The sequence below is a fragment of the Magallana gigas genome, chromosome 2 (genome assembly GCF_963853765.1).
Source record: "Magallana gigas chromosome 2, xbMagGiga1.1, whole genome shotgun sequence".
NCBI classification, from domain to species: Eukaryota; Metazoa; Mollusca; class Bivalvia; order Ostreida; family Ostreidae; genus Magallana; species Magallana gigas.
Window position 1 is genome coordinate 17,594,267 of NC_088854.1, and position 23,898 is coordinate 17,618,164.

General features: G+C 31.8%; 2 protein-coding genes across 2 annotated transcripts; one reads left to right on the forward strand and one right to left on the reverse strand.

The window, feature by feature from the left end:
- Positions 1-2,520: 2,520 nt before the first annotated feature.
- Positions 2,521-7,959, reverse strand: LOC105338335 (syntaxin-17). Its single transcript, XM_011443395.4, has 8 exons — positions 7,929-7,959; positions 6,825-7,001; positions 6,158-6,383; positions 5,338-5,468; positions 5,020-5,070; positions 4,022-4,108; positions 3,236-3,368; positions 2,521-2,824 (listed from the first exon to the last, which is right to left on the reverse strand). Exons 2-8 carry the CDS (start codon positions 6,981-6,983, stop codon positions 2,670-2,672), a joined length of 942 nt encoding a protein of 313 aa, XP_011441697.3. The 5' UTR covers positions 6,984-7,001; positions 7,929-7,959; the 3' UTR covers positions 2,521-2,669.
- A 204-nt stretch (positions 7,960-8,163) lies between these two features.
- Positions 8,164-21,294, forward strand: LOC105338334 (ADAM 17-like protease). Its single transcript, XM_011443394.4, has 22 exons — positions 8,164-8,299; positions 9,010-9,139; positions 9,333-9,460; positions 9,939-10,027; positions 10,401-10,510; positions 11,169-11,263; positions 11,356-11,492; positions 11,787-11,882; positions 13,078-13,161; positions 13,400-13,556; positions 15,388-15,498; positions 15,920-15,925; positions 16,112-16,230; positions 16,319-16,388; positions 16,506-16,740; positions 17,265-17,327; positions 17,483-17,556; positions 17,867-17,997; positions 19,433-19,511; positions 20,166-20,254; positions 20,395-20,451; positions 20,789-21,294. The coding sequence occupies exons 1-22, from the start codon at positions 8,242-8,244 to the stop codon at positions 20,987-20,989; spliced, it is 2,319 nt and encodes a 772-aa protein (XP_011441696.3). The 5' UTR covers positions 8,164-8,241; the 3' UTR covers positions 20,990-21,294.
- The last annotated feature ends 2,604 nt before the right edge of the window (positions 21,295-23,898 follow it).

The following is a 23,898-nucleotide window of genomic DNA, read 5'->3' on the forward strand; positions in this document are numbered from 1 at the left end:
AAGAGTACTTAATTCCACGATCCCGCTTGTTTGTATCAAATCGCGAGAATATAAAATCGCGAATGCTGAACTTTCGTCTTATTTCTTTTAGTTTTCAACTCTCAGAAAATAATGGCGAGATTTTAAAATCCGCGAAGGATGCTTTTCGCGATTTTACGCGGATATTAATTCCTCGCGTTTAATTAGGAATTTACAGTATGTTGATTTATAAATACATGTAGAGACAGATATTTTAAAAAATTATGTTAGCATGGATTTTACCTTCCTGTGATTAACATAATTTTTAAAAATATGTCTAATATAATTTCAGATGCAAGTTATATTACAACTTTCAATTTAATTTTCTTGTTAAAAACGGTGTTACAAATGAGACTCGAAACTATTTAACATACATGAATTGTTATTTTACATGTGTTGTAAATATACAGCAAATATTCTATACTGTATACGTAAGACTGTATAGTTGTAGTTTTTATGCCAATTTTATTAAAATTAGACTAGTAAATCCGCTCCTCAACAATATAGAAGCTTGTATAGCATATCATCGTAGTTGAGTTGTTATTCCTTACAAGTATTTGACGACAATTTTTGATTTAAAACATTTTTGGAATAACTTATGTCCTGCAATTTTGCATTATTATAATGACTTTTTTCTAATACATTTGTTCTGTGTACAATTAAGATATGCAATGTTCATTTTAATATATAATTCATTACCATTTTTATCCCTTCCTAAAATGTATGTTTTTATACTAACAATTCTTTGTTACTTTGACATTATTTTTTCTAAAATGTTTATTGCTAAAATGACTTATAAGTATTTTGTTGAAAAGTACTTTACAATACATAAACTGTGTTTATTCAGAATTTCAATTAAAACTTATTTACTCTAGTGTCTTTTCATTTTATATTAAAGTTTTTCTCTTAACTCAGCTACTAAAAGTGAAATGATTTCAATTATTCTTTATATTTGGAAGGTATATTTTTCACAACATTCGTTTTCCTTAATTCTGAACTTTCTGGTAGCCAAATTAACCTCCGTGTTAATGAGCATTTGCAAGAGTTATGAATATTTTGTACAGTGGAGCCTCAGTTATCCGGAGGCTTTCGTTCCCAAGTTCAATCGTCCGGATAGGTGATGCGTCCGGATATCTGAAATGTGTCTATTGTTGTCATAAATGATAATGTATTTGTATACAATGGCTCCCAGTGTTGATACTAGGTTTTTTGCCTTTCATACCATATAGCAACACATGCTAGAGTTGTCTGTTGATATGAACGTTTTTAAGAGATAAAGAACTCTGCTTTATTTTATTATTTTGTCATTAAATATTAACCGGACAATAATGATAACCGAATCTAGCTAAATTCTTTGTGTCCACGTGTGATATGTGTGTGATACACTGTTGTTCGCAATTTTCCAATTTTTGAAAGTGATTTGGGAAGTCAGTGTATTTATACAAGCTACTCATGAGGGTCTAGAACGTAAAAAAGGTGTGAAACTTAATTGACAGGGGTAATCTTTTGTACTGAGTAGGGTATTATCAAATTTTACCGTCCGGTTAAATGAAGCAAGATTAGTAGTAAATCAGTGTTTTGTGGTAAAAACAGACCGTCCGGATCCGGAACACGAAATTCCGGATAAATGAGACAAAATAACGTATAAAATATCTGTTCCCAAATAAAATCGTCCGTAAACTGAAGCGTCCGGTTATCTGGCGTCCGGATATCCGAGGCCCCACTGTAATATTAAAAAGGCACCTTTTCGCAGACTTTTTAACCACTGTCAAAACAGAAGGAAACTGTACTTGATTACATGCAACAAATTGATAAACTATGCAATTAATTTTTCATCTATTTTCACAATGTATACAATAAATAGCATTAACAGTTACATAAAAAGTTCATCGAATAATACATGTACAGTCACAAGAATTATTGTTGAGATAGTAGTATTTCATTTTTTACTCTCGTGGTAAACCAGATTACCGCAATCTTAATAGTAAATTGAATGGATGAAACACAGAAATGATAATCTCTGTTAGATGATAAACAATATTAACTGTGCAAATTATCAAAATCACAATAAGAAAATGGTGTTATGACTTTAAAATCAAGAATAAGAAAGAAATTCCTTTAAAATATCACTCCACAATACAGCAGTAATTATATTTTAATTATAACAACAAAGTTAACTTGTGCAAATTCTGAAATGTTTTAGTATACATATGTACATGCACTACTTTTCCTTTCCCTTTATTAATTCAAACAGCTTTTTTTATTTGGTAAAAATTAATATCACTTGTCTTGCAAAATATAAGTGTATCATTTACCAGTCTTTTTGTTTACATTAAAACATTTTATTTGAAGTATTTTCAGGTTCTGTACGAACAATTTTATGTATAGAAATTCTGATGGATTTGAGAGATCTAAAAAATGTTGGCTGCCATATCCCTTTTAGAGCTAATGTTCATTTCAAACTCGCATGACACCTCATACACAACTTATGTTTTGGTAATCATCGCGACCAGACATGATACAGGTACATGGATTGGTAGGTTTAAATAATGGGTAAGTTAAGATGGTAAAACAGGCAACAGCTGTTAATAATCCTTATGATAGCTCATGAACTGTTCATTCAAAAGCCAAATCTGTACAATCAGACTACATCATCTCAAAGAAAACCAAGACTCTTTTTTCTGTGTTGACTGTGATGCTGCTTGTAGATCTGGGAGTGAAGAAGATTTTTTAACACTAAGATTTCTCATTTCTACTTCTGTCACCTTGTTTTGTCTGTTCTTCAGGTATTTACCTCCAAAAAATCCTGTGGAAAAAAACAATTCATTCACTGACATATAGAACATGTTGTTTACACTACAAAGTGTAAAAAAGTCAATATCACTTAACAGAAATGAAGTTAATTCAACAAATGTGAAAAAAAAATAAATGTACTGGTTTACAGGCACTGTCACATTAAGTCAAACGCTGCTTCAATGATTAATAATTTCATTGCCATATTGAAAAGGGGAATAACTCAATTTTCAATTTTAGTTAAAATATAAAAATTGAGTTATTCCTCTTTGCAAATATATGAAGTTAGTTATTCCCCTTTGCAAATAATATGGAATAAATTATTAACGACACTTTTAATTAAAATTTTTAATAACTTTTTGGCCTGAGAACCAAAAAATTAATTTTTGGGCAAAAGTACTCTGAAAAGTTAATAACAAACTACCTGCTGTTCCGCCAATACCCAACCCCAACGCAGCCCCAATTTTGGCCCCAGCAAACAATCCGACAGGTCCTGCTACCACTGTTCCAATCACAGCACCTGCTATCGGGAAGACGGCGGTCTTGAACTTGGAAGCCTACAATATATGAATCACTTTATAAAGAAATAATTCGAGCATATGCATTTTTAACGGCAGAGGAAAATAACATAAATAAATTGAAATGGCAAATCAAACCAAACTTTCTCCACTGCTATTTTAAAAGACATTGAATACTTCAACAAAAGATGCTAATTTTTTTTTTATAATTCAACAATAGCAAAATATAATCTTGATTTTAGCACATATCTTAAATCCATTTGAAGAGTTCACAATTTTTTAAGATGTACAATGCTTGTACTTTAATTATCACCTTACAAACTTTCATTTCCAAAATGATTAGCACTGGTAACAGTAATCAACCAAAAAGTTAATGTACTGGTTCTTAGCCAAAACATTTCAAAATATAATGAGGCGGACAGGTATCTTACTTTTTCTCTGTTGCAAGATTTGTAAAGGAAGATAACCCAATTTCCATATTTTGTCTGAAAATTGAGTTTTTCCCCTTTTCCATATGGCAATAAAATGAAACAGCAATGCTGCATTACCTAAGAACCAATACATTTATATTTGTTGGCCTTATTTGTTTATGTCAAAATCCATATAAAAATGTCTTCATCAAAGAGAGTGTTTTGGGATTTTTTTATGAAAAACGTTAGCATTAATTGAACACCTTTTACAACATTGCATACCTTTCCCAATTCAAATGCCCCCTTTTGAACCTCACTGTGTGCCTTATCAATGTTGTCTTCAATTCTATCAATGGTTTCTTGTTGAGTCTGAAAATAGCATTTGTTTTTATGTATAGTAAAACATTCTTATATCGAAGTGCCAGGTAAAATGATTTGAATTCATTATAAGCATAATTCATGTTCCATTTCTTATAAGTTTATTATATATCAAAAAACTGGTATGAAATTAATGAAACTGATCTTTGCTGTAAGCATGAAATCATTATAAGTATATTTGCTTAAATCATGTTTTACAGTAGTTGAATTATAATATTTTGTTTAATGCATTTTGTTGATTATAATTATATGTACACATTAAAATTGCTTTGCAAAGGACTAAGTGCGGTTTTATGCAATTTTTGCCCCCCAAAATTAAAGTTTAGAAAGAGCTTTAAAATAAGGTGAAAGATAGTTAAAATCATATTGGAAATAAAGGTGTAAAAGGTTATCACCACAGTGACGTCATAATGTAGAAATGACGTCATGAATATTGCATTGTTTTGATAAATTGATGTTTTGTAGCAAAATATGGGTGTTTTCCGATGGTTTTTCGACTGGGAAACATCGAGCGCAGGCTTGCTCAAATACCATTTTTTAGTATAATATGTATAACTATCTGAAGAAAAACATATGTTAAAATCGCACTTGATCAGACCTGCGCTCTATACTTCCGAATGCAAAATATAGAGCAAAAATGAGAATATCTTCCTTTGTTTGCAAATTTGCGGGAATTAGGTCATTTAAGTGACGTCATAGATAAACAGCGAGTGAGCAATGATGACTAAAATCAAGATTAAAGTTATAGGCATCTTTACAACGATTTGTGAAGATTTCATTTCTATACGATACTATTTAAAAATTGGTTGAAATCGGGGGCAGATATTGGACCATACCGCACATAGTCCTTTGTTAAAATGTAATTTGTCATAATTGAAGCTCAATAAACTCATGATGCTTACCTTAACAGCACTTGAAAATTCATGTACCATGGAATTTAGCTCAGTTAAGCTCTGCAAGAAGAAATTAAATATATTTTTTTTCAAAACAGTTCAACACATCAAATTGAATACATTATAGTTGATGGATCTTTTTTCAAGTATCTTTTTTGAAAATATGATTTAGTTCCCCAAAAAAGCTAAAGATTTGGCTTTTTGGTTATTAATTTGCAACTATCTGTGTATACTAAAACTCACTATAGATGGAAATCTCTTTTTTGGGGTGAAACGTAAAACCACATGGAAGGTGCTACATGTAGTATATAACAAACATGTACCTACTTCATGTAAATTTTCCCAGGATTCTTCTGCCTGTGAGTTATCTGGTATCTGATGTAATTGTTCCATTCCTGAGATGTCAAGCTCATTTTCACTCAGAGTTCTGTGTCTTTCCAAGAACACTTCACTGTCATCTTGGTCACGATAAAAAAAGGAAGAGGTATACAATATGAAGCACAATTAAATTTTTTAATACTGAACACATCTCATAAATAGGCACCAGCACATGGGTATATAATCCCTTCATTTTTGTTACACCTGGTTGCACACCTTAAACTGTTGGCTGACATGTAGTATTCCTTTCATTATCTTAGATTCAGTACACGCAATCTATTGTTTTATGTGCATTTTCAAGTTTTTTTTATATTAATTGTTGACCTGTATACTTGATGTTACTTTTCCCCTGTCTTTTATGAGTCGATCATGCTCAGCTTAATTAGCAGGAGCCGTATAAGTATGTCACAGTGCATCCGTGATCAGTAACCGAGACATGTTTAAATAAAAATACCATGAAGTCGACATCACGTTCTTTGGAATAATTTTACACATGGAATAAAAACAAAACTGTTTAATATGTGATTTTAAAAAAAAATTTTTGTGATGAAACAATTTTTTATTTTTTAGTGATCACTTTAGCGCTGCTAAAAATGCAATACCTAGAGGCTATGTCTATTATTGTAGGCTATACAAACTTATCAAAGTGCAAAAATGACTTGCGAAAATATAAATAAAGTTTTTGCAAATTTGTGACACATGGCATGCAAAAAATAATCTGATACACAGTGAATGCTTAAATTAAAACAATGAAATATTGCAAGATTACCACAAGTCTGAGATAACTCTGTGTTTAAGTTCACAAAGTCTTGAAGAGTCTGAATTGCCTGCTGCACCATTGGTTCAGTTCTGTCATCAAATTTATCAATATCTTCCTCCAAGACCTGGTTTCGTAACTTCTTAATTTCCTTTATATTTGCCTTGATTTGTTGAACTGTTCTTGTTGCATTAATGTTCTCTCTGTGAAGAGCATTCCAATCACTGATTCTGTTAAACTGAAATTTGCACAAAATATGAAAGATTCTTTAGAAGGGGATTGGGGTAATGCATATGAATTTTGCATATTCATGCATGATATAATCTAGTGTACCAAATTTCTTGCTTTGCATTAAAAAAGAAATTAATTTCAACACAAGCATTGCAGGGTTGTCTCTAAGACCCAGGAGGCGGGGAATTCCCCCGCCTATAATGCCTTAATTACCCGGCTATTTTTGCATTTCAAACACAATGTAGCTATAAGCAAGACCCCAGACCCCCCTTCTACTTTTTCATTTCCTCCTTCTACTTCAATTTTTAGAGACATCCCTGAGCATTGTAACATATTCATTAAGTTTGTCTTTTTCCCAAGAAACCAACATATAAATACTTACCCCTTTTCAAAATCAAGTTAAACTATTTCTGAATTAAATATTGTATAAAAAAAGGTTGCACTGTACCTTTTCCACATTGAGTCTGTGTTGCTGTAGCCTATCTATGTCTATTGTTATGACCTTGATAAATTTTTTCACTGATATTTCTAATCTCTGCAATGAAAACTTCTGTACTTCCTGTGGAGTGATACTCTGTTTTACAGCCTTGGATTCAAATGAAGCCATCTTGAATCTGATTAATAACTTTAAACAGAACAAATACATTATAATCCAATAGATCTTATTTCCTAAACATTAATTAATATGAACATTAAATTATCTTCCAATGTTCTTGAATAAAATAAATGGCCCAGATTTTGTTCATACAAATGAAGCTCATTTCAAAAAAAGGAGCAGAGAGTTGCATTTCATTGAGTACATTAGTAATACATTAACCAGGTTGGGAACAATTGCACAAATGGGTTACAAATGCCCTTTTGGGTTCACATTATATACCCAAATGCGATATAAAGTTACAGTACAAAAAGTGGAAAATTTTGTTTGGTAAATTGTTGTAAAATTGCATCAATATACATTTACATATAAATTCAACAGTTTTTTTAAAGCTTGTTTTTCTGTAAACCTAAAGTACATGAAAAACAGAGATGGTTCCCCTAGAAGTTATGGATCTATTAAGTTACATAGAAATCAATAGGCTAAACAGTATGGTTACAAAATACTTGTTTACTAAAATAATGTTTCTTTTTAAGTATTTCAGTGCAGATTTACAATAATTTTGCAGCACACATAATTTTCTAATATTTGCATTGAAAACTTATAGCCAATTCATTCAGAATTTACCATAATATCCCAATTAAATGGACTATTATGACCTATTTTGGGGAATTGGGCTATCTTCGGAAGAGACGTCAGTCGATTTTTTTATCTCGAGATTAGGCATAGACCGATAGTACCCAACCTGTTAACGTTTTGTCAGATATGGATAAAACTAAAACATTGCATTGTCTCTTCTCTAGCTTTTAGTCTACATGCATTGAGTTGAGTTGTGAATAATAAAACTCACAGATACAATTAGGTACCAAAAAAACTCATTAAATAAATACAGTAATAGTATGGCTACATTCTATTGATTCTAATCTGTGAAAAGTAAAAACTTCTCAGCTGTCTTACCTATAAATAAACTGAAAGTAGAATGTAAAAGTCGGAACATATAGGTTTGTAATCCGTTTAAATGAGGTTGAATGGAAAATTTAATTTTAAAATATACATATATTTGATTACGGATGAAAATCATCTTAATATTAAAAGACTTTCATTAGGTGGGAAGACATAAGAAATAAAGAAGATTAAAATATATTACATTTAAACCTGGAAAAACAATCCGTAAAAATCCGTAAAAATATCATTATAGGTTCTTCATTTACAATTTTGGCAAAAAATTTAATGAGTTGGAAATACATTAAACCACAACAAATGACTAAGAATGAGGAGTGTCGTGTTCTGTTTGGTGATGGTAGTAACTTTGGTTAACGTCACAAACGGTGAGTATTATACATGCCATATTCAAACTCAAAATATGCACTCCATTCGATAAAATCACTATAATGGGCCAAGTGTCCAGGCATGACCAATTATTTTATAACAGTGCATTTTAACTAGACGTGGGAAATTTTTGCTGTCATATGCTATTTATTTATTACATTTGATGTTTAAAAAGTGATGACAACTGTAAATCAATAATTTAACATATCTTAATTTAAGATATATTTCAAACTGTCAAATTGTATGGTATAATTATACTTGTAAGTTTTAATTTATATATAGTGTAACTTGTTTGAAAAGTGTCTGGATCATATTCTCATCGGTCCAAGTTTTTCATCGATCCCTATTTCCTTAATTGACTTAAAATCCACTTGTTAAAAACAATGAAGTTTATAAGACTTTGAACTTCCCCAACTTCTCCATGACTGCTAGCTAGCATGCCATTTATGGTTGTATGCATCGTATTGACTGCATGAGTGCAATCTGTTTTGACTTCCTTACAAACATTATTTCCAGTTATTGAAAGTTAGGAAGAAAAATGTTGCCCTTTTTTCCTTGATAAATTTGATCATAGACGAAGTAAAGATGAAGCCTATTATTTGCAACGTAAGACACTTTGGACAGTTAATACATTTAAGAATAAAGACATTGCCTTATTAAGACACTTCTCTAAAGGTAAAGACTAATATATCATGTAAAATATCAACAGGGAATGTATCCAGCAAGTTGCAGTATTATGAGTTTCTGCGTATGTCAGACATTGAGCGTCGGACTAGGCGAGGAGCTGATCCAAACCCTGCTTCACATCTGCACCAATTCTGGTTCAAAGCATTTGAAAGGTATCAGTTAAAGTCATGGTGCAACAATTCCACACTTAGAATGCTTATTGCTCAATGACCTCTAGCCACCAGCTCAGACGTTCCAAATTTTTTGCTGTCACTCATGTGAATAAAACTGAGGAAAACACATGTGAGTGAGTATTTTTTATGTTATTAAATCAATAATCAAGAGTTGATCTCATTTTCTTTTCAGAAAATTTCATTTAGTTCTCAAGCAATCCAACATCTTACCTCGTGATTTTAAAGCAAGGACACTCAACAATAAACAGAAGAGAGAATTTTTCATTCCAAACTCAGAATTTCTTCAAGGGTATTTGTCAGGTAATGTCAGTTACAAATAATGGTAGTTTTGTAATGTATCTTGGTGTTTAAATTTGGCATAGTTGAGATAACTGATAAAATATTTAGAGAGCTATCATGTAGCAAAAGATTTTTTGGTCATCTACATCTGCATTTATTCATGTGGTTTTGTGGTAAGAATCTATTAGATTCTAATTATCCATGCTAGTTATAGTTACATATCATGCATTATTGGTGTTTAGCACAGATGCATTACAGTTAGGTATGATATGAAAACTGAAGCATTTATGCAAATACATGTATATTGTATAATTCATTACTCTTCATGTATGTGACATTTAAGGTATTTATTACATGTACATGTATCTACTTAAAAAACAATAGGTGTACTCTCAATTTGGGTAATACCATCTATAAATCAATTACTGGATATATTACAAGTACTTATAAAAATGAATCAACAAAAATCAACCAGTAACTATTTATTCTGTGTTTGAAGATGATGACAGTTCTCATGTAGAGGCTCATTGGGAAGATGGTGTGTTATCAGCAAGTATTACTACAGCAGATGATATCATTGTGATCGAGGTAAGTGTAAGTTAAGGTAAGTTAAATAGACTGATATTCGCTGCATGATGGCAGCTAGAGTCTTTACTTGGTAAATCTTTCCAAAATCATCTTAGTTTGCATTGTACAGATGCCTTCCATGACATTTTAATTGCTCTGGCCTCACCCCTTATCAATGGTGCTTAAACACTTTATTTTTGTATTTAGGGTTTAATGTTTCATGATATAATGTGATAGCTAAAACTTAATCTTTTTCTTCAAAAAAAAAATTTGGGGGAAAGGTTGTTAAATTTTGTCTACAGCGATAAGGTATAGATCACAACAGGTATACAAGTAAATCATGACATTTACATGTATTGTCAGAAATTTGTATATATATTTTAATGTTTTACAGCCTTCTTGGAGATTTCTAAGAAGTTTGACTCAAGGACAGAATGGCAGCATGATAATCTACAAGAAGTCTGATCTGATATCTGATCCCCAAGATAAAGCCTTAGGATATAGGTAAAGGAATCTTTTCATATAAAAATAGATAGTTATAATGTCAATTGATACCTCTTTATTTTCTTTTTGAAAATACAATGTACCACTGAATTGATTGTAATATTCATACAAAATCTGTTATATCATTTGAATTTGATTGTAATCATCATACTAAATTGGTTATGTTATATATGAATTTTAAAAATTAAGTGAATGCTGTACATGTATTATTTAATATTTTTGAAAGTAGGATTGTTTGACTGTTTTAGATAGTTTGATTTTGTCATGAATAATGTTCTTGTTACATAATTGTTTTCTGAATTCCATGTGAATGTACACCCCATTATCACATTCTGACTTACAGTATGTACACTTCCTTACTGTGGGAATAATTACTGTGGAATCATTTAAATTCATGGGGCCAATTTTTGTGAATTGCTTAAATTGTACAGGTCAGTGGGGACGTAATTTCGTGTATTATCTTATACCTACTAAAGAAAATATGCCTTTATAACCCTTATTTATTAATTCGTGGAGGATGTTAATTCGTGGATGAGAGGTACCCAAGAATTCCATGAAAATCAAGCCACCACAAAATCTAATGATTCCACAGTATGTAAAATTTATACTTACTCATTACACATTTGAGGAATTTATATGTACAAGTGTTTTGTGACAGGATGAAATTTTGTGGAAGTGGTGCTGAAGTGTCAAGAGCAGCAGATGAAATCCCATCAACACCTGAAAACATATTTTTAGAAAATTATTACACAGGTAAATAAGGTTTTCACTTACCCTGCTTTATTTAACATAAAAAAAGTGAACACCAATAATCATGTCTTATTCTGTTATGGCATTTTTTACAGACTATAAGCATCGGAGATTAAAAAGACAGCAGGATTTCTTAGGTCCTAGAAAAGTTTGTCGCCTTTTTGTAGTAGCAGATTATGAGTTTCATAAAAACGTTGGAGGGAAAAACAAGCACACAACTGCACGTTACATTGTAAATATTTTTTATCAGTTTTAATCCAATTCTTTGAATTAATACTTTTATTCTTGATATATAATGATAACACAATGAAATAGATATACATAACCTTGTTTTGTAATTGCATGTAGCAAATATCTTTGAACAATATCTTATCTTGAATTTTTTTTTACGTCTTAATTATTTCTTTCTTCAGTGCATGATTTTTTAGAATATTGGTAATAAGAATTAAAAACCCCCCAGACTAATGCATTCATTAAATATCTACACTTGTGTACCAGTAATGATTATTTCCTTTTCATTGTTTAGATAGGAATAATGAATAGAGTAAATCAGATATTTATGGGAACAAAATGGCCAGATGATAATTCCAACATACAGGGTCTTGGTTTTGAGATTGCAGAAGTAAGTATTAGGACTAGTGTACATTTACTGGTATGTATAAAAGAAAAGCTTTTAAGAATGTTGCCTGCTTTAAAGTATACCAGTGTAATGTTTTATAGTGCCATGATTTTGAGATGCTTACATTTTTATTGTTATACTCTATACATAATGAAGTACACTTAATTTAGATATAAATAGTGTAAATAATAGTGTATATTTAGTATATGCAGTGTTATCTATACTAAAGGGAGTACTTTTAGTCAGTTTTGTCATTTATATAGAAGGTACATTTAGTCAGTATAGTTTATACATTGTACAATTAGTTTATATAGTCTAGTGAAAACATTCTTGACTACAATTTGTCAATATAGTCTAGTATATTCATTGAACAATTAGTGTATACTGTCTATTGAAAATGTTCTACAATTAGACTATACAGTGTAATGTATACAGTGTACAATTAGTCTATACAGTCTTGTGTATACATTGTACAATAAGTCTATACAGTCTAGTGTATACATTGTACAAGTTGTCAATACAGTCTAGTGTATACATTGTACAATTTGTCAATACAGTCTTGTGTATACATTGTACAATTAGTCTATACAGTCTAGTATATACATTGTACAATTAGTCTATACAGTCTAGTGTATACATTGTACAATAAGTCTATACAGTCTAGTGTATACATTGTACATTAAGTCTATATAGTCTAGTGTATACATTGTACAATTAGTCAATACAGTCTAGTATATACATTGTACAACTTGTCAATACAGTCTTGTTTATACATTGTACAATTTGTCAATACAGTCTTGTGTATACATTGTGCAATAAGTCTATACAGTCTAGTGTATACATTTAGGAGTACATTTAGTCTACATAACTCATATTTATTCAAATTCACGTTTCCTCTTTGGAAGAAACCTTTTCAAATATTCATTGTAATACAAAAATCTATTTAAGGATGCTAATGTCTTTTAACACAATATAGTTCAGAAATTAGACTAACCATTATATGTATTTTATAAAGGTGTATAATTATTCTAACTTTTATGTGTAGATAGTTTCACAGTCATCTTTTATTACCATACATACATTTCATGCCCAGACAGAGTGAGGAAAGAAATCTAATTTACCAGGTCACATTGCCGTTAGTTTTGACCACTGTCAGTACAGATGTGTTTGTGACAGCTATAGATTTTGTACATTTCAGCTGGAAATCCATGAAAACTACACATACCAAGGTGTTCATTTTAATAATCCGAACATGCAGTGGAACACCACATACCTTCTGCAGGTACAAGAAGCAACAGAGATATGATGAAAATATCAAATAAACCAGTTATTTTAAACAATTAGCATTTTGTAACAGATGAATGAAATATTTTATATTTGATGAAATTGGAAGCCATCTGATGTCTTTAAATTCTTTTGTGTTTATACATGTATCTAGAATAAGAACAATGGAAATAAAGAGCTGTAAACAAGGAAAGAATGATTTAGAGTTAATGTTGATAACTACTTCTTTGCTTTAGGTCTTCAGTCGAGGTTCAGCATTTAAAGACTACTGCCTGGCCCACTTGTTTACTTACCACAGATTTTCTCGTGGGGTTCTAGGATTAGCTTATATAGCAGGCAGGGAAAACAGCCAGCCTGGGGGAATATGCTCCACTGGTCCCTCCCCAGGCAAAGGTACAGAAATTTAATCATCAGTTTCTCTTGTACATACTTGTTTCTGAAAGCAAATATTTGCAACCAAAAATTATTATACTGAAATTTTTATGCTTTTAGTAGGGAAACTGTGGTAAGACATGAATGAACTTTATTTGTGAAAGGCAAGAAAAGTTATGATATTTTAATATGTTACTTATACTGCAGCAAAAAATACCATAATAGTTTAAAAGTTCTTTTCTTTTTTTCCTTTTGAAACATGTCATGCCTACCCAAGTTCTTTCAATGGACAATGTGGAAATCCCTGTAATGTGGTCATTTGAATGTTTCATTTGTTTTATGCATGAGCTTTTAAGGGTGATTGCAGAACTTTTATTTAACGATTTACAGACATTGTTTGTTAGATATTGCACAAAATGGAAACTGTTTTGCCATCTTTGTTTATACTGGAGTTTATTATGAATGGTTTGGTTGAATAGCCACTAAGTGCTTAATTTTGATTTGCAATAATTGAAAATGTACTTGTAAATGTACTAGTAAATTAGTAAATGGTTTTTTTTACCAACAGTAGCTATTTTAATCTTGTGAAATAAAATTGTAACTAACCATAAAAAATCTACCGCCACTGATTTACCATATACCAAATTTTTACACTTTTTCCACATATTTTAAATATTATATGACAAGATGAACTTTTTAAAAATTACTGTGAACAGAAGTAATAAATTATTATTTGGTCCAAAACAAAAATATTGAGTTTCTCTTCCGCCTCATGGTCACGCAAGTGCAGGGGAATGTAAGTACTGCAGCATGACATATAGCATGAGCAACGGCCTCTCATTGAAATCTGATGTCCTTAAAAGCTAAAATAATTTGTATATTTATTTAGATATACTTTCTGTGAATGTGTATTTCAGACTACAGATATCAAATCACATCAAATTCCAATTCTATTCTCAATGCGTCAATCCCACTGTAACTATTTTTAGACAACAGTCGTAATCACATGACTCTGAAATCGATGTCCGAAACAACTAGTTTTGTGTACAAGTGTAATTCCAGATGAATTTTAATGACTTGTTAGCTGATTTGTAATGACTAAGAATATGTGAAGCATTCAGTGTAATCAAATTTTTTATATTTCTTATTTCCATTGTCATAGTAAAAAGTAAAATATCTTTTTTGAGTCACATGTCACTTGAAATATACTGTTTATTTAGAGAAATATTTAGTGTTTGAAAGCGATTGGTTTGATAAATATTGATAATAATGATTAATCCTTGTTTCACCTTAAGGATTAAATTGTGACTTACAAATTTATGAGATATTGAAATAGTTAACAGCTTGTACAAAAAATAAAAGATTATGAAACCCGTGTAGATTTATTTAGGAATGGTCCTAATAGTTAACATTAAGGCAAAATCAAATTTTATTTTTGCTTTACAATGTTAAAGCAATGAAGAGGACAGTGATATAAACTGATCACAATCTTACCTTTATATTCAACCAGTAGAAAACAATGAACTTGAATCTGTTTTTTTTTTTACCTGCATGGCAAAGTTTGATTTGGTATTCTTAGGATAGAATTTGAATTGGATTTATTGACAAGAGTTGCAAAACTGTTTGTGTGTGCTTACATCTAAGTTTACTCAGAGCTTATAAATTGTTGGAAATGAACTTTGAGCTGAATAAAGAAATAAATTACACTAAAATGTTATGATGAGTAAAATCTTGCCCATATGTCAAATATTTTGAACCTTTTATTTAGTTAGTCTGATGAAATCTTTTACTTTTGTGTCTTGTAAACATGTTCATTGTTAGATTTTTTTCAATGTTCCAATTTTGTCTGCAGTTTTCCAGTCCCAGGGTTATGAGACAACTTTTAACACTGGTTGGAGCTCTGCCCAGAACAGCGAAGGCGATAGAGTTCTCTCCCTTGAAGCAGCATTAGTTATTGCTCATGGTAAGAATACTACAACAGTAAAAATAATTACTATAATATTTTTCTTGGAGAGGTCCTCCACACCAGAGGTATATACTCTTTATGACACAACATGGAGTTTATTTGCATTGTACAATATAAAAATGCTAATAGAAACAAATTTGTTGGCCTTAACTGTAGCTAAACAGTATATTCTAACTGTTAGAGATGATGTATATGCAATATGTATTGTTTAGGCATTGTATTTTATTCTGGAAAGAAATAAAAGAAAAGAAAATTGCAATGTTTTGTACTGCTTTTGATTAAAAGTAAACATGTGTTTATACATGTTTTTATTGATATTTGTATTAAGTAGATTTAACAGAATGGTGTTATTAATATGACATACATTTGTACATGCAATTTAATTTTTTTTTTACCTTTGTATTTCATGTTGATGCAGAGCTCGGTAAGTCACATTATATAGTCAACAATTTCAATGCTATTGTTCATGAATGGAAACAAAACCATTGGGAAAAAAGAGATGTCTTAGATTAATGTAACAATGTTGAAAGCAAATAATTCAATGTTGTATGATCCATGTTTGAAATCATTTGTACATGTTCAAGCAAAAAATGTTGTGGCCTGATTATAGGTCACAACTGGGGGAGTGAACATGATCCAGATACTCCTGGCTGTGCCCCAGGGGTAGAGAAAGGAGGAAAATATCTCATGTATCCATATTCTGTAAGCGGGTATGAGCATAATAATCAAGTAAGTACACAATACAGTATCCGTTTCAACAATTTGATTCTAAATCGCTGGGTATACACCACACTTGATTATGTCCTTTTTCTTTCAGATTTTTTCTTCCTGTAGTAGAAGATATATTTATAATGTGATAAAATCCAAGGGACCTGGGTGCTTCACAGGTAAGAAAACCCAATCCTCAAAGTTGTACATGAATAATCTAACATGATCAAGTGCATTTTGAAAGTACCACTGCTAGAAAGGAAATTCAAAAAATGAATGCATGTTGTAATTTTCAGAGAGTAATACTCTGACCGTCTGTGGTAATGGTCGGATAGAGGCGGATGAAGAATGTGATGCCGGATTCAATGGGGACCACTGCTGTTCATCTCAGTGTAAACTACAGAGTGGAGCCATCTGTAGTCCAATGAACCATGAGTGTTGTGATAATAAATGCCGTACTGCTGACAATAATACTATTTGTCATGCCTTGCCTGATAATCTGGTCACGTGTAAAGGGATTTCTAAGTGCAAGTATCCTTCATAGTAAAATAAAAGAGGGAATGGTTGAACCACATGTCCAGGGTCTATGATATTTGTCTGATTTATTAGACAATAACTACCAATTAATCTACCATTTTATTTCTCAAGAAGCTGATACTGTAGATGCCTTATTTTTTTGCAAGTACTTAATTCCTCTATTCAGTCGTTTTCTATCAAATTGCGAGGACATGAAATCCTGAAAGTCCAATTTTTGTAATAGTTTCATGTAGTTTACATCTGTCTGAAAAATAAAAGCGAGACTGAAAAATTCGCGAGATTTACTTCTCGCGATTTTACGCTGATATTAGTTCCTCACGTTTAATTTAATAAACCACTACTGTAGATTCGTATTAGGAATCTACAGTAGTGGTTTATATACATGTATTAGCCTTATGTAATTTAGGGTGTATAATCACCAAACAGTAGGAATGCTGTTTGTATATCAGAATGAAAAAAAGTACATGTAGATTAGACCTCTTCTATCCTTGTAAATATATTCCTTAACTGCGGTACAGTGGTGTAGATTTGACTTGCCCAGAAGCTGGGAATAAAGACGACAACTCGACTTGTGTGGATGGGTCAGTTTACATCAAATTTGATTATATTAGTATAACTTTACTTTGTTTTTGTTAATCCTGAAGTTTTTTAAAGAAAGGCATTTCTTATTTAAATGAAAAACTTTGCCTTGTTTTTAAATTTTTCACCTCTAATAAAACTACATGTGGCATTTCAGAGGAAAGTGTAAGAATGGAGTATGTCTAAACTATTGTGAGCTCCTTGACAAAGTTCCATGTATTTGCTCCAAAGGTAGGCTAAAGATTAAGAACATTCTATAACTTGTTTGATTAACCAGGGTCAGATTGTTATTCATTCAAAAGCACAGAGATTTAGGTGTATACATGTACATGCATTTTATGGCAAAGGTCCAAATCTTAAAATCTTCAGGACATATAATGTACATGTAAAATCTTCACAGTATCATCTGTGTTGTTTGAAATTTTCTTCTAAGAAATGATAATGATAATTGTAATATAAAGAAGATTATGCAATATTAAAGAAATTATCAGGAAAGATTTACATTCAGAAGTCTTATATTGCTCATATTTTGCCCTTGTAGAGAGTGGATATGCATGTTACCGCTGTTGTAAAGCATTGAATGCCTCAGAATGCTTGCCCGAGCCCCCACCCCCTGCCTTTTTCCAGAAACTTCCCAATGGCAGGCCATGTTTTCATGGTGTTTGTGTGGAAGTGAGTATCATTTAATATTTATTCGTTTGATGAGATATCGGCGCTTCTGATTGGTTGAAAAATTTCTTTGATACCTGCATCAATAAAATTTTTTGCCGGATCTACTTTTCTCAACTGTTCTGATCTATCACTATTTATAGAACGGGAATTTCCAAGATAAACACTGTCAACAAAATGTAAAGTTGTGTCTGTTTTATTGTCAGCAAACAAAATACAACTTTATAAACATAAAAACTTGAAAGTTAAACCTTCAAAAATAAACAAAACACATTATTTGATTCACGAAATAGAAAATTAAGCGTCTTCACACGATTTCGTCTGCTTGAGATCAATCAACATTTGCAGCGAGGCTGGCTGTTCCTTTTCCAGGAATATTATAACGAACATATAGGCCTATACACTTTCACGGTAACACTGCTGTTCAAATTTGGTAACGATAAGTTTTAAATTTACACACGTACATGATCGGTCATCAGAATAAGCGTCGTAAAGAAAAGCTATCAGCAATGCATCAACTCCTTCGGCGCATTCCAAGCGGCAGATATACCATTTAAGTACATCACTGGCTATCTAGTCACCACAACATTTACAAAAGTCGCTTATACATACTATTCTTTGTCGACATATCAGCTATTTTCGTCCACGATCGCCTCTCCTTGGATGGTTATGTCCAGTTGCATATTCCAGCGATCTCACATGAGAACTAGTTTTATTACGAGTTTTTCTGCACAGTGAATAATATCACAAGCTATCGCATGTATTTTCCTTTCGTTTTCAATTCAGCCGGTTCAGATTTTAACTCACTATTTGTGTTAAATCCATTAAATTCAGCTCAATAGCTCTGCATCAGCTGAAAGCGAATCCATTTTGAATATTGTTGCTGTTGTTGTTTTGTATTCATACGCGCCGCTTCATTTACATTATTTACATTTTTGATCAATGACACTTCACATTTTTTAATTTGAAAATGTTTTATTAAATGATAAGAAATGAAGATAATAATTTTTCTATTGATCGACGTATCAAAGAAAAAATTGACCGGAAAACTTTTTCATCAATGCGCTACGCGCATTGATGAAGTTTTCCGGTCAATTTTTTCTTTGATACGTCGATCAATAGAAAAATTATTATCTTCATTTCTTAAATCCTAACTGTGTAATCCTTTGTGAACACACAAACTTGTGCTGTCAATAAAGATCCTGGCAAGATGCTTATATGCTTTGTGTTTGATTTGCCAAAATAAAATTTGATGCCCCTAAGTATATCATCAGTGCTTACACATGTATATGAAGATAATTGTATGATTTGCTTCACTCATTGGAAAGTGGCAATTGAAATTGCAAAAGGGCTATGGAAGGAAAATTGAATGTGGTTTAAATGATGTATGTTTTTTTGTTGTTGATTTTGTTGTTTTAATTGGATTTTTATTTAACAGGGTGTGTGTGAGAAACAAAAGAATCATATTGTTCAGAGATTATTCAGCATTATTGATACCATTACTGTTGATCAGTTTGGTAAGTTGTCATGGAAACTCTGTCTAACATCTTAAACAAGAATGTAAACTGAATGAGACTGATTTAAAATTTAAATTTGCAGAGAAGTTTTCAAAAGCATTTTAAATTGTATGGAACTCATTGTGCACTTCTAAGTACATGTATTATTAATTTAGAGATACAATATAAAAAGGGTGACTATAAATCACAGTACTGTAAATTCCTTATTTTACGCGAGTACTTAATTCTGCGAGTCCTCTGTTTTGTATCAAATCGCAAGAATATAAAATCACGATCACCAATTTTTTGTAATAATTTCCGATAGTTCAAAACTGTCTAAAAATAAAAGCGAGACTTTAAAATCCGCGAGGGTTGCTTCTCGCGATTTTACGCGGAAATTAATTCCTCGCGTTTAATTAGGAATCTACGGTATTGAAATGATTTTACAAATATCCATTTTGTTCAGTCATCTTGCAGAGTGTACAATACACTTTAGACAATTTAAGCATTTTATAAGTAATGTACATCTTGAAACATGACTTCAAATGAATATTCCATCCTGCAATTCAATACAATAGTCTTTGGTGTTTGTATACACATAAAAGCCATATTTCTCTCTGTAACATATAAGATTAAACATATGAGGTTAAATAAAATTTGGATTTTTCTTTTCAGTTGAGTTTATGAAAACCAATATTGTTGGTACCATTCTTGTGTTCTCCTTGTTGCTGTGGATTCCTGCTAGCTGTACATTTAGCCATTTTGTAAGAGCCTTCATCTGTTTTGTTGTATTATTTACTAGTCAATATAAATATAAACTTACAATTATAGCATAAATAGTATTAAAATTCTTCAAATGAGTTCAATTAAATTCACCATTTTATCTGATCGCTGTTTTTTACAGGATAAAAAGAGAGAAAAAAGATTAAGAATGAGGCATGGAAGGTGGAAAAGTCATTCAGTAAGTATGCTGTAAATCTTTTGTAAAAATTTTCTTGATGTCATGCTTGTCTTACAATTATATCTTTGTATTATATCTATCTTTGGGCCATATGCTGTTGATATTAATGTTTACATATTATATATAATATGATAAGCAAAACAAATTTCATGAAGTCAAACAAGTTTCATCTTATAACCCAGTTTAACACAATTTAAATTCTTCAAACAAAGTTAACTACATATCAATTTATTTCTTCTATATTTTTTTTTTGACAATGTATACATGTACATGTATTAATTTGCTTTTGTCTCCAAATGTTTTACAATTTGTACAGTCAAGGCCGTTTATTTTCCAGAGATACACCTTGCTTATGGACTGTCTGGATGCTGAAGACAGACAGAGGATCAAGCAGGCGGGAAGCTTCCGTGTGAAACATGTCGGAGGCAGTGTGATCCGTCATTCTGCCATCCGTGCAGGACACATGTACTTAACTCAATCCAACTTCACCAAAGAGGTTTTACAGTATGCTGACGATTTGAAGGAGTCCTCGGTGTGATCAGTGTGAATGAGAGAGACAGCTGTGTTCTGCTTGTAATGCCTTAATCTTTCAATTGTTGTGTGATAGTCTTATAACCAAAAGTGCATTATTTCATGTCTAACAGGTAATTCTCAGTCAACTCATACAACACATATATTTTACAAGAGGGTTTTATTTTTTATTATGTTATGTTTTATTGTGATTGGGAACAAGTATATTTGTTTATATTGCACAGAGAGTGCAGTTTGTATTTGATCTTCTTAAATCCAAATTTTATGAATTTTTATGCTTTAAGAGAATTATTAAATGATTTTGATTTGAAACATACAGTGTGTGGTTAATTCATTTGGTTGGCAACATGTCAACTCTAACTATATATATAGCTACATAAAACAGTATGTATCTGTTAAACAATGTTTTTCTTTGATTTATTAGAAATTTAATTTACTTAGTAGATTAAACAAGAGGCCCATGGGCCACATCGCTCACCTGAACAGCAGTTCCTTGTAACATTACATTTCGTAGCATATGCTTTTTCTCTTTTAAACATTGAACCCCTTTCTGGGGACCCAGTTATGGTCCGAGGTTTATGGTTGGCTTGAACAACATAAACAGTAACATAGGAATGAAAATGTGTAGCACTGCGGTAGGACCGCACGTACACAACCTGAAAAACTGAACGTAGCAGAGTTCCACTTCAAGAGAAATAACTCTCAGACTGTACAGAACATCAAGAAAGATAACTCTTGGTTCCACTACATTAGAGTTTACACAATTTGAGGATCCTTGCATAATAATCTCACAAACTGTAGCATTATAGTTCTCGAGAAAAACTTTTTAAAAACATTTTCAATATATCTTTCTATGTTAAACTTTGAACCCCTCTTGGGGCCACAGTATTAGTTCAGGGCTAAAGTTTTAATTATTTGGAATCTACATTATTTAAGGATGCTTGCATAGTTATCTCACAAGCTGAAGCATTATAGTTCCCTAGAAAAAGATTTTTCAACATTTTCCCTCTATATTTCTATGCTAAACTTTGAACACCTCTTGGGGCCCCAGTATTAGATTGAGGTCACAGCTTTTATAATTTCGAATCTACACTATTTGAGGGTGCTTACGTAGTTATCTGACAAACTGATGCATTGTAGTTCTCGAAAAGAAGATTTTTAAACATTTTCCATATATACCGGTACTTCTACATTTAACTTTAAACCCATCTTGGGTCCCTAGTATTAGTCCAGGGGTCACTATTTTAAAACTGTCGAACCTTCATTATCCAAGGTTGTATGCATGATAGTAATCTCACAAATTGAGGCATTGTAGTTCTCGAGAAGAAGATATTTTAACGTTACCTTTATATTTCTATAATAAACTTTGACCCCATCTTGGGGCCCCAGTATTGGTCCGGGGGTCACGATTTTACCAATTAGGAATCTACATGAGCGAAGGCATAGAAATTCCACAAACTAAAACATTGTAGTTCTTGAGAAGAAAATTTTTAAACTTTTCCTTTATGTTTTTTAAAATGTTTAAATTTTGAACCCCTCTTGGTGCCCATCAATTGTCCGGGAGTTACAATTTTTAGCTCACCTGAGCTGAAAGCTCAAGTGAGCTATTCTGATCACATTTTGTCCGTCGTCCGTCTGTCCGTCCGTCTGTCCGTCTGTCCGTCCGTCCGTCCGTCCGTCTGTCCGTCTGTAAACTTTTTACATTTTGAACTTCTTCTCTAAAACCGCTTATCCAATTTCAACCAAATTTGGCACAAAGCATCCTTATGGGAGGGCGAATATAAATTGCAGAAATAAAAGTCCGATCTGTATTCAAAGCGGAGAAAACCTTGAAACTGTAGAAAAAGGGGGGGGGGGTGCATTTTTAAAAATCTTCTTCTCAAGAACTAATTAGTTCAATTCAACGTAGTTTAGCATAAATTATCCTTATGGGAAGGAAAATATAAATTGCAAAAATTAAGTGCTAATTCTGATTCAAATCTGAGTTATTACGAAAATAATAATAAAGGAAATGCGTGTTTCAATCAGTTTAATAGCTTCGGGCTCGGCATACGGTAGAATTACCTACGGTAAAATGGATAGGCAAGACTTGGTCTGAGCAAAACAAAAGATTGGCAGGTATTAATCTGCCAATCTCATTAAAATTTCGGGATATTTGATGGACCAGTATATGTGTATTCGCTGTTAATATTGCTGCAAAATAATGCGTATTTGGAATTGACGATTGCCGATCTGCCCCGGCTTTTATTTTGCCACGGCCCGGGTTTGCATACCCATTTTACCAAGACTCGTATTCCATACTTCTAAAACGAGGTTCTTTGTTTAAAGCAGCCATGACATTATACGAAAAAGGGTCGATCTGACTATGATGAATTTACTTGCTATGCAACCGTTCGCGTATGAAGGGAAATTTTTGAAACATGCAAACTATATTGGTGCCGATTTTGTGAAGTAAATTGAGGCTAAATATTTCAATGCGTTGACAGTTTTCACACATGACGTTGGTGTTAGCTTGTTCTGATTTTCGTTTCGTTTTCATTACCTGGGAACTATCGTCTGTATTTCGTGATTTTTACGTATCAAATAAAACAGAGACTACGGTAAATCAAACAGTTAACAGTTTACCTGCGCAAAATAAGCAAAATCTGATGTAGGGGTACTGAAATACAATTCAGTCTATCGGTAATTCGGCATTATCTTTTGCGTAATGGTAGATTAATACAAAAGGGTTTTGTTGAGATGCTCAGCATTTTCTCGAGTTTATTCAGTTTAAATAGAGTTTGATATCGCTGACGGAAATATGTAGATATATACATGTATATATATGATTCATTTCGAAAAAATAAATTGTGTTCTTTATTTGTTATACATGTAGTGCATGTTTCTTGTGTTTAATTGTTACCCTACAATTTCTAT